A 12,054-nucleotide genomic window follows, 5' to 3' on the forward strand; every position below is an offset into this window, starting at 1 on the left:
GCTTCCAAGCATGGACAGTGCTCTTTAACTCGCACCACAGATTTTCAATTATATTGAGGTCTGGGGACTGAGATGGTCATTCCAGAATATTGTACTTGTTCCTCTGCATGAATGCCTTTGTGGATTTTGAGCAGTATTTAGGGTCGTTGTCTTGTTGAAAGATCCAGCCCTGGCGCAGCATCAGCTTTGTCAGATTCCTGGACATTGGTCTCCAGAATCTGCTGATACTGTGTGGAATCCATGTGTCCCTAAACTTTGACAGGATTCCCAGTCCCAGGACTGGCCCCACAGCATGATGGAACCACCACCATATTTTACTTTAAATAGCAGGTGTTTTTCCTCCATGCATAACGCCCCTTGTTACGCCCAAATAACTCAATTTTAGTTTCAGCAGGCCACAGCACCTTATTCCAAAATGAAGCTGGCTTGTCCAAATGTGCTTTAGCATACCTCAAGCGGATCTGTTTGTGCTGTGGGTGGAGAAAAGGCTTCCTCTGCATCACTCTCGCATACAGCATCTTCTTGTGTAAAGTGCGCAGAATGGTTGAACGATGCACAGTGACTCCATCTGCAGCAAAATGATGTTGTAGGTCTTTGGTGCTAGTCTGTGGGTTGATTCTGACTGCTCTCACTATTCGTTGCGTCTGTCTATCTGAGATTTTTCTTGGTCTGCCACTTCGAGCCTTTACTTGAACTGAGACTGTGGTCTTCCATTTCCTCAATATGTTCCTCCCTGAGGCAGCTTTCTGTATACTTCCCCTAAACCAGGGGTCCGCAAACTTTTTCAATCAAGGGCGGCTCAACATACTTCAGACTGCTGGGGGGCCGGAGAATATATAAAATTATGTAAAAAAAATGTACATTGAGTCTAGGTATTGTACACAGCGATTAACATGGGCAACCCTCAGGTCTCCCATTTATCCAGAGCTGATATTATGCCACCAACACAGCATGTGTAGATAGTATGCGCCGCCCCCCCCCCCCCACACACACACAGCTTTCTGGCTTCCATGTGGAAGGGTGGTGCCAGCACTGCTATGCTACATATGGGCCACCAATATTCAAAGAGGGGCATCTATAAGTAATACATTTTGTATGTGGGGGCCAGTGGAAAAGCCTCAGGGGGCCGCATTCGGCCCACGGGCCTTAGTTTGAGGACCACTGCCTTAAACCATGTTGGTGAACTATCTTTATCTTCAGGTCATTTGAGAGTTGTTTTCAGACCCCCATGTTGCTACTCTTCAGAGAAATTTAAAAAAGGAGGAGGGAAAATTACAACTGACCCCCTTAAATACTCTTTCATATAATTGGATTCACCTGTGTATGTAGCTTAGGGGTCGCTAAGCTTAACAAGCCAACTTGAGTTCCAATAATTAGTTCTAAAGGTATTGGAATCAATGAAATGACATCGCAGTCACCAGACCTCAATATAATTGAAAATCTGTGGTGCGAGTTAAAGAGCGCTGTCCATGCTCGAAAGTTATCAAACCTGAATGAACTTGAGATGTTTTGTAAAGAGGAATGGTCCAAAATACCTTCAACCAGAAACCAGACTCTCATTGGAACCTACAGGAAGCGTTTAGAGGCTGTAATTTCTGCAAAAGGAGGATCTACTAAATACTGATTTCATTTCTTTTTTTGTGGTGCCCAAAATGTATGCACCTATCTAATTTTGTTTACACAATTATTTCACACTTTCTGTAAATCCAATAAACTTAATTTCACTTCTCAAATATCACTGTGTCTCTCTCCTATATGATATATTTAACTGACATTTTTTATCGTAACAACCAAAAATGTATATAGGAAAATCATGACGATTAACAACGTGGCCCAAACTTTCGCATCCCTGTGTGTGTGTATGTATGTATTATTGCGCACAAGCTTTTCATAAGGGAGTGATCGATCTATCCGAAATTTCCCAGGCAGAGTTTTGGGGAGTCTGTGGACAGCTAAAGTAAAGAAATCTCCTTTCTCAAATTTTAGAGGGTCTCAGCCATAAAGGCCTTGGTGTGTTTCTGCAAGGAATCATCTGATACAATGCCAAGAAGATACCTCATGGTTTCATGGACACCCCATTTTGTCATGTAACTTATCTAAACAACTAGGACCAAAAATCTACAATGGGGGGCACTCCCATAGTGTTATGTGGATGGATCGGTGTGCTTGACACTTGGGGGCACTTAGAGATGAGGGTTTTTTTGCCGCTAGAAAATGGACTGATCAAATTTTAATTTTTAAATTTCCTGATTAAATTTTAAATTTCCATAATGCTGCATCAACTCAAAATATGCATCTCATTCCTATTTCTGACAACCTCCTCAAAATCTTCCTCACCTAGCAAAAGGCCAAAACCTATCCATGTTTCCTTGGAAGGGCCAGTCAGGTCAAGGGATTTAGGTTTAACCAGCATTGTGTAGAGACCACCCCTTGCGTTGATAGTTTTAAAAATAAACTTGTGTGTGAGTAATTGCTGTAAGGCAGAGATTTAAGTCATCTTTGATGTACCATTCACATACTGTATATTCCTGCGTATAAAACTACTTTTTAACCCTTGAAAATCTTCTGAAAAGTTGGGGGTCGTCTTATACGCCAGGTGCCATTGATGCCAGGTGATACACCCTATCCTGTTACTGCCTCTCAGATCTCCCTGCTGAGGGAGCGCAATCTATTCTTCCATACCGCTCTGATAAACAGGTAGACAAGGAGAGCTGACCAGTCTACTTAAAGGAATACTTAAAGGGATACTGTAGGGGGGTCGGGGGAAAATGAGCTGAACTTACCCGGGGCTTCTAATGGTCCCCCGCAGACATCCTGTGTTGGCGCAGCCACTCACCGATGCTCCGGCCCCGCCTCCAGTTCACTTCTGGAATTTCTGACTTTAAAGTCAGAAAACCACTGCGCCTGCACACCCGTGTCCTCGCTCCCGCTGATGTCACCAGGAGTGTACTGCGCAGACACAGACCATACTGGGTCTGCGCTGTGCGCTCTTGATGACATCAGCGGGATCGAGGACACGGCAACGCAGGCGCAGTGGTTTTCAGACTTCAAAGTCTGAAATTCCAGAAGTGAACCGGAGGCGGGGCCGGAGCATCGGTGAGTGGCTGCGCCAACACAGGATGTCTGCGGGGGACCGTTAGAAGCCCCGGGTAAGTTCAACTCATTTTCCCCTGACCCCCTACAGTATCCCTTTAACCTCCTTGGCGGTATGAAAAATACCGCCAGGAGGGAGCGCAGCAGTTTTTTTTAAAAAAATTTTTTTTTTAATCATGTAGCGAGCCGAGGGCTCGCTACATGATAGCCGCTGCTGAGCGGCATCCCCCCGCCCGCTTCGATCGCCTTCGGCGATCTCCGATCAGGAAATCCCGTTCATAGAACGGGATTTCCTGGAGGGCTTCCCCCGTCGCCATGGCGACGGGGCGGGATGACGTCACTGACGTCGGGACGTCATTGGGAGTCCCGGGCCACCCCTCGGCGCTGCCTGGCACTGATTGGCCAGGCAGCGCTGGGGTCTGGAGGGGGGGGGGGGGGGCGCGCCGCAGCAGATAGCGGCGATCGGGCAGGGGCCGGCGGCGATCAGAGTGCTGGCGCAGCTAGCAAAGTGCTAGCTGCGTCCAGCAAAACAAAAATTATGAAAATCGGCCCAGTAGGGCCTGAGCGGCACCCTCCGGCGGCTTACCCCGTGTCACACACGGGGTTACCGCCAAGGAGGTTAAGGCAAAAATAAAAAATGAGTTTTACTCACCCAGGGCATCCCTCAGCCCCCTGAAGCTGGATGGTGCCCTCGCAGCCCCGCTCCGATCGTCCTGTCCCCGCCGGCGGCTACTTCCGGGTTCGGTGACAGCCGCCGACAGGCTGGGAACGCGGCTGATTCTCCGCATTCCCAGACGCTATATCACCCTCTATGCTGCTATAGCGTATATATATATATATATATATATATATATATATATATATATACGCTATAGCAGCATAGAGGGTGATATAGCAGCTGGGAACGTGGAGAATCAGCCGCGTTCCCAGCCTGTCGGCGGCTGTCGCCGAACCCGGAAGTAGCCGCCGGCGGGGACAGGACGATCGGAGCGGGGCTGCGAGGGCACCATCCAGCTTCAGGGGGCTGAGGGATGCCCCGGGTGAGTAAAACTCATTTTTTATTTTTGCCTTAAGTATTCCTTTAAGGAGAGTTGACCAATGCAACCAGTCAAGTGACTATATACTGTTATATACTGGGTAACACATACAGTACAGCATCAGTATCTGTTCATACACAGCACCAGTACAAGATTTATTTATTTTAATTTGATGTGCGTTGGAAGAGGGATAGTCTTATATGGCGAGTATATCCCAAACTCTATATTTTAACTGGAAAAGTTGGGGGGGTCGTCTTATACACCGGAATATACGGTAATTTCTGTATTTGTATAGTTGAATTCTTACTTCGTTAAAGTGGATCCACAAACGATTTGCATCTGCTGTCTGCACTGAATAGCACTGGAGAGATGAATTGCTGCGAGGCATGATGGCAACTTAAACACACGGCTGGTTGGGCTGGGCATTAATGTACTACATTTTCTGGGCTATTCAATCTATTGCTCAAACAATAGATTTATTGCCAAAACACACCTATTTTTAGAGAGGTCTTCCTCACAGGCTTCTCATCCATACAAAGCTTTAGTTGTAAATGCCTCTGGCTCCCACTGCTGCCAAGCAACTACCACCACCCATTTCCAAAAAGACAAGGCAAGAATTAAAACTCATGGCGAACACAGAAATCATGTCCCTGCAACATCTTAAATAAAGCATGGGTTATGGAGAGAGAAAAAAAACAATGTTTGGTACCAAATCATTACTAGGAGACTGGAGGAGTGCGTCTTGTTGAGATAATCACCGGCCCAGTCATAGGAGGAGTCATTTGTTTTTCATTAATGTGCATTCTATTGTATACACTTACAATGAGCAGGCTGTGCAGTGGAACACTACTGGGTTGTTCTCTGTCGAACAAAATCTTTCAAAACATTTTTGAAAACATGGTTTTAAAAAGGTGTGATTACATCGGTTCGACATGTTAAAGGATAGCAGAGCAGATGAATATACTGAAAACAGCTAAGCCCAGGTCACCTGTCGGGACCCTGTCAGGTGCGCTTGTCCAGGAGCGTTCTGCGCATGCGCACAAAGGCTGGATGACATCATCCTGCTTTTGTGCGCACACAAGGTGCACTACCGCCCGACTCCAGCAACCTGGGCTGAGCAGCGGAAGGAGGTTTTCGGTATTATTAGGGGGTCAGTATACTCTTCGACTCTGATATCCATCAACCACCTTAGCGGTATGGACAAGCTCAGCTCGTCCATTACCGCCGCGGTGGATTGCTCAGCCCCTGGTGGGTCTTTTTTTTTTTTTTTTTAACAATTTTTTTTTAAAACACGCAGCTAGCACATTGCTCACAGCCGGTCGCCGCCGCGAAAGAGGCCACCCCCCAGCGCAGCCTGGCCAATCACCACCAGGCTGCGCTATGGGGTAGATCAGGACTCCCCCTGACATCATTCCTATCATCGCCATGGCGACGAGGGAGGCAGATATCATCGCCATGGCGACGAGGGAGGCAGAGCGGGATTTCCTGTTGGGTATGATCGCCGACGGCGATCGGAGGGGTGGGAGGGATGCCGCAGGGATGGGCGAATCGTGTAGCTAGCACTAGGCTAGCTACATGATTAAAAAAAAAAATAGGTTAAAAAACCCACCCGCAGCCGAGCGCCGAAAAAAAAAAAAAAAAAAAACCCGCCAGGGTGGTTAAAGTGTTCATCTTGAAAGAAACCGTAATCATCCAGAGCTGGTGGGTTTCAATAACAAGGCGGGCAGCCTCCCAACGCACTGCATGCAGTGTGTTACCGCACAACACGTGCAAAACAGTGAAGCATACTTTTCATTGACTATGCTTCAATGTATGCGGTTTCAGGGAATAAAAAGCCCACTGTTCATCCTGCCTCCAACTGTAATTTTTACAACACTAGTTGTAAAATAAAACTATTCCTGTGGGTTACAGGTTGATCTCTCAGGGATGAGTTCAGGTAAAATGGACCCTGGGCAAATATTGAACAATTTCAAATTGATTTGACAGAAAACTTGTGACCTATGCAGTCCCCGACTTGTGTGGCCCTTAAAGGGAAGATCCGAAATGGGGGAAAAAAAATTCTACTTAACCGGGGCTTTCTCCAGCCCCTGGCAGCTGATGTGTCCCTCATTGCAGCTCCACTCCCAGCCAGTGGCCCGAGGTCCCCTCCGATGGGGATACCGACCTTGCCAGGTCAGCATCTTCTGTGCGCTTACTTGGCTTGGAGCGTTCTGCTACAGTGCTGAAGTGCTGCTCCTGTGTAGAACTCTCCAGACCACATGAGTGGTGAGGTCAGCATCTCCAACAGAGGGGACTCTGGGCCACCCGGCAGGGTCAGCATCTCCAACAAAGGGGACCCGGAGCCACCAGCAGGGTTAGCATCTCCGACAGAGCGGACCCGGTGCCACCAGCTGGGAGAGGAGCTGCAGTGCGGCACATATCGGCTGCCAGGGGCTGGAGGAAGCCCCAGGTAAGTAGAACTTTTTTTTTTCCACCTCAAATCTTCCCTTTAAGAAGCTTGGGGCCCTGGGCATGACCCTACGGAAGCACCAGCCTTGATCTCTCCTACCAGCTCATACTAGGCAAACTGCAGCGTGCCCCTGATGATCCAGGGGGTCCCAGGCAGCAGATGACAGCATTTGAAGCCTCGCCTTAGGTATTCACTTTTTTAGCATTGCCTCGGGTTCTCTTTAAGAGTCACACCACAAATTGTTGTTCCTCTACTGAAATGTCAGAAACTAAATGTAGATGTCTAAAAACGTACACACGATGGATCTTGGCCACCTCTGCGGAGAATGTGGTGTGTGCAGTCCTGAGTCACACAACCCCCCTCCCCAAACGCTGTTGACCTTCGTAGCAACAGGTAAAATTCAGCACTGAACTGTTGGGAGGGATTAACTCTCAATCCCTGTGGGCGATTGTAACAGTGCATTACACATACTTTAACCCTCTGCTATGTTAACACGGACATGAGGCTTCCCGCCAATCCATGAGGCTTGCTATTACATCACCTGAAGTCTGTGTGTACAGGGTTGTGAAACAGTTTCAGGATCTTGAATCTTTACCGTCAACATTGTGTATTGTGCATCTATTCACCCCTACAACCACTCACCTACTAGGGGCCCTCCACGGCCAGGGACCCCAGGATGAGGTGTACTTATGCCAAGGCCTCGAAACAGGGAAGGCAGCACACTGCCGCTCTCACGAGGATCCTACAAAATGAAAGAAGTTGTCAGAAATGAAACCCTGAGAAGCATGTATCATAAATGAGACTCCCGAAGAACAGCTACAGAATGACTGTAGATAAACTGCATTGTTTTTTTACAGAAATACTTAGTGTGCTCATGCTTACAGCTTTGCTGGGTTTACCACAGTAGAACATTCGGTTATCGTTACTTGGTTTATTTAGCGCCAGCATCTTCGGTGGTGCTGTACAATCGATTATAAGGAAGAATAATACAATAGAAACAGTACAAGACAATGGCCTTATGCTAGGTACACACCATACAATTTTCTGGCAGATTTACCTGCCAGATTGGACATGTTGGAGAAATCGATCTGGCAGGTTTTTTTCCAAAAAATTGTATGGTGTGTACCTAGCATTGTAGAAACGTTTGATTAAAGTCAGCTGAGGCGGTCAATAATGAGGCAGCAATTGCTGTGAAACATATGGAATGGATAAAGGAATGCTCTGCTTTTAAGTGTAACGGTTGGGCATAAAAGCAATTCTTTATTTTTATCTGGCAAACAAGTAGTAAGGATGCCAACCAGGCAATTCAAAAGTTAAAATCACTATTACTTTTCTTGTTGATAACTGATCATTCCCCAGTTTACCAGTCTCTTAGGGCTTGTTAACACTAGGTCCAGAAACATATCCGTGGCTCAGTTTTTCAGGCAAGATCAAAACCGGAGCCACGGATACCAGTGTTTTAGATAGCAGCTGTCTTCACCCATAAAAAAAATAAAGCGGATGCATCTGTGGTTGCAGGGACCCGTTTTCAAAACCTGAACGGAGGGTCCGGATCTGCTGCATTTTCACATAATGGATATGGATCTTGATACACGCAGGGGTAGTGGCAGGTAATAGAAAAACGGTTCCCCCTCTACACAGGCAGATTTGGACACAGAAACGGATCAGTTTCTGTGTCACAGCCTGTGGGGGAGAGGGGGCCGCCATGCTGGAGGGGTATAGTAGGCAGGACGGGGGTGGCAGTGGTCAGCGGGGAGGGGGGGGGGGGGATCGTCCCCTCCTCCCTCACCCCCTGTACCCACTACCCCTCCAGCTACATGCCGCAAAACTTGTTAAAATGTATAGCAGCGGCGAACAGGGAGCTTACCTTCTCCTCCTACTTCCTCCGCTCGCTACGTCACTGCCTGCAAGGCTGCCCTCCGAAGTATAGAGGGCGGCATTGCAGGCAGTGACGCAGAGAGCTGAGGAAGTGGAAAGAACAGAAGCTCCTCGCCGCTATACATTGTAACAAGTTTTGCGGCATGTAGCTGGAGGGGTAGCAGGGACGGGGACCCTGGTGAGGACGTCCTGCTGACCGCTGCCACCCCAATCCTGCCTGCTATACCCCTCCAGCATGGTGGCTGCCTCTCCCCCACTGCTGGGCATACGTTTCCATGGACTGGAAACGTATGCTACAAAAATGCATTTCTGGAAAAGTGGGGGGAGAAGAAAAAACAAAACTTTAGAAATACGATCCTGAACGGACCAGTGTGGATCTAGCCTTATTTGGTACACAAAAAATTTGGTATTCAAAAAGGAAGTTGCAGGGCATGCTGGGCTGTCCTTTTTTATTTCTCTACTTTCCCCTCAGATGTAACTAATGCAGCCTGATTGGCTGACGTCTCTTCGCCTCCTGTTTTCCCCTCCCACACTCCTGTTCCTCTCTGGTTGGCCAACATTTCTCATGCTGAGACAATGCACTTTTTATAGTAGAGGACAGACAATGTACACACAATCAGGCTGAGGATAGTAAAGGAGGAAGTGACAAGATGAGGTAAAATGTAGACAAGATGAGGTAAAAAGACAGTGGGAGCCTAACATTATGGGGGTTGGAGAGGGGGGTGGGGACAGTGTAAAGATTAAGGAGGTTGGTAAAACTTCAAGTAGCCCATTTCGTGTAAACAAAATTGGTAAATGTGGTGGTAAAAATATAAAGTGCATGGTAACCAATGCTCGGAGCCTTGCAAATAAAATAGACGAACTAGAGTTCATTCTGAATGACAAAGGCTATGACATTGTGGGAATAACCGAGACATGGATGGATGAAAGCCATGACTGGATAGCTAATTTAAAAGGATACAATGTGTTTAGGAGGGATAGAACAGGGAAAAAAGGTAGAGGGGTTTGTCTCTTTGTTAAGAATTCTTTTACAGCTGTCCTCAACGATGAGATGGAGGAAGATTGCGAAGATGTGGAGTCCGTTTGGGTAAATATTCATGGTGGAAATAAAAGTTGCCAATTGCTTATTGGGGTATGCTACAGACCACCTCTTATTAATGAAGCTGCAGAACTGCGATTACTACAGCAGATTGAAAAAGCTGCAAGTAAAAACGAGGTCATAATTATGGGCGACTTCAACTTTCCAGACATTGACTGGGGTATTGAGGCTACCCATTCTGGTAAAAGCAGCAGATTTCTGGCAGCACTACAGGACAATTACTTGACTCAAATGGTAACGGAACCAACTAGGGGGAATGCGTTACTGGATCTGATCATTTCTAATAGACCAGATAATGTATCAAATGTGCAGGTTCAAGAACATTTGGGAAATAGTGATCACAACATGATAACGTTTGATCTGGTGACTGATAGGCCACGGGGCAGCGGGACCACTAAAACTATGAATTTTAGAAAAGCAAAGTTCAATCAAATTAGGCAGGCACTAAGTTTGGTGAACTGGGATAATGTACTACAAGGGGACGACACTGAAGGGAAATGGCAAGCTTTTAAACGTATTCTCAATCAATATTGTAGTATGTATATCCCATATGGAAACAAAATGTCTAGGAATAAAAAAAGGCCTCTATGGATGAATAGAAAGGTTAGGGATAAAATGAAGAGGGAAAAGAATGCCTATAAGGTCCTAAAACAGGAGGGGACTGAGGCTGCACTAAGCAATTATAAGGAGTGCAATAAAAATTGTAAAAAAGAAATTAGGCTGGCAAAGATCGAAGCTGAAAATCAAATCGCTAGGGATATCAAATCTAACCCAAAAAAGTTTTACAAGTACATCAACTCTAAAAAAAGAAAGGTTGACTGTATAGGAATCCTAAAGGATGAGGGTGGGAACTCAATGGTGGATGACCAAGGTAAGGCAGAGTTATTAAATGCTTTCTTTGCTTCTGTCTTCACAAAGGAAACAGCACTGTTGCAAATTACAGAGGCAGAAGAGTCTCGATCTTCTAACTGTAATATTAAATACTTAACGCAGGAAGAAGTAAAGGCAAGACTAAATAAATTAAAAATAGACAAGGCACCTGGCCCGGATGGCATGCATCCTCGGGTCCTAAGAGAATTAAGTTCAGTTATAGCTAAGCCCCTTTATCTTATCTTTTGTGACACTCTTGCAACTAGCAGAGTCCCAGTGGATTGGCGTACAGCCCACGTTTTCCCATTATTTAAGAAGGGCAAAAAATCTGATCCAGGAAATTATAGACCTGTAAGCTTAACATCAGTTGTATGCAAACTATTTGAGGGGTTACTAAGAGATACTATACATGACTTCATAGTAGAAAATAATCTTATTTCTCAGCATCAACATGGGTTTACTAAAGACAGGTCCTGTTTGACTAACATGCTCAGCTTTTATGAGGTAGTGAATGCTAATATGGATATTGGGAATGCTGTAGATGTGATATACTTGGACTTTGCAAAGGCCTTCGACACTGTTCCCCACAGAAGTCTGGTGCAAAAGTTGAGGATGCAAGGACTGGGGAAGAGTTTGTGTGCATGGATAGGGAACTGGCTAATGGACAGAAAACAAAGAGTTGTGGTCAATGGATCGTACTCAAAATGGGAGACTGTTAGCAGTGGGGTCCCACAGGGGTCTGTACTGGGTCCAGTGCTCTTCAATTTATTTATTAATGACCTAGTAGATGCAGTAGTGAGCAATGTTGCTATTTTTGCAGATGATACAAAATTGTGCAGAATCATCAACTCTCAGGAAGATAGTGTCATATTGCAACAGGATCTGGATAGGATGGCTATATGGGCACATACATGGCAGATGAAATTCAATGTTGACAAATGTAAAGTCATGCATTTTGGTCGTACCAATGGTCTAGCACCATACAAAATAAATGGGATACAGTTGGGCACATCAAACTTGGAGAAGGACTTAGGAGTACTCATCGACAACAAGTTAAATAATCGTACTCAATGCCAAGCCGCTGCAGCTAAAGCGAACAAAATTTTGGGATGCATTAAAAGGGAAATAAAAACTCGAGATGCTAGCATAATATTGCCCCTGTTTAACTCTCTAGTAAGGCCACATCTGGAATATGGAATTCAGTTCTGGGCACCACATTACAAAAAAGATATTGCAGTTTTAGAGCAGGTGCAGAGACGAGCTACAAAATTGATACGTGGGATGGAAGGTCTCGCTTACCAAGAAAGGTTAGATAAACTGGGTTTATTTAGTCTAGAGAAAAGACGCCTTAGAGGAGATCTAATTAACATGTATAAATACATTAGAGGGCAATATAATAGCTTGGTGGATGAGCTTTTTGTCCCTAGGCCTTCTCAAAGGACTAGAGGACATGAGCTGCGCATGGAGGAAAAACGTTTTAGCCATTTATTTAGGAAAGGGTTCTTTACAGTAAGAGTGGTTAAGATGTGGAATGCATTGCCACAGGAAGTCGTTATGGCAAACTCTATACCTGCATTTAAAGGGGGCTTAGATGCTTTCCTTGCGTTGAAAGACATCCATGGCTACAA

General features: G+C 45.8%; 1 protein-coding gene across 1 annotated transcript in view; it reads right to left on the reverse strand.

Moving 5' to 3' along the window:
- The window catches only part of PIWIL2 (piwi like RNA-mediated gene silencing 2), a 217,451-nt gene that overhangs the window by 166,395 nt on the left and 39,002 nt on the right, over positions 1 to 12,054 (reverse strand). Inside the window, exon 3 of the mRNA XM_068274691.1 lies at positions 7,222 to 7,321. Within this exon, the coding sequence (XP_068130792.1) occupies positions 7,222 to 7,321 (100 nt within the window). The remainder of the gene's footprint in view (positions 1 to 7,221; positions 7,322 to 12,054) is intronic.

Source organism: Hyperolius riggenbachi, chromosome 3, assembly GCF_040937935.1.
Source record: "Hyperolius riggenbachi isolate aHypRig1 chromosome 3, aHypRig1.pri, whole genome shotgun sequence".
In the NCBI taxonomy this organism is placed as follows: Eukaryota; Metazoa; Chordata; class Amphibia; order Anura; family Hyperoliidae; genus Hyperolius; species Hyperolius riggenbachi.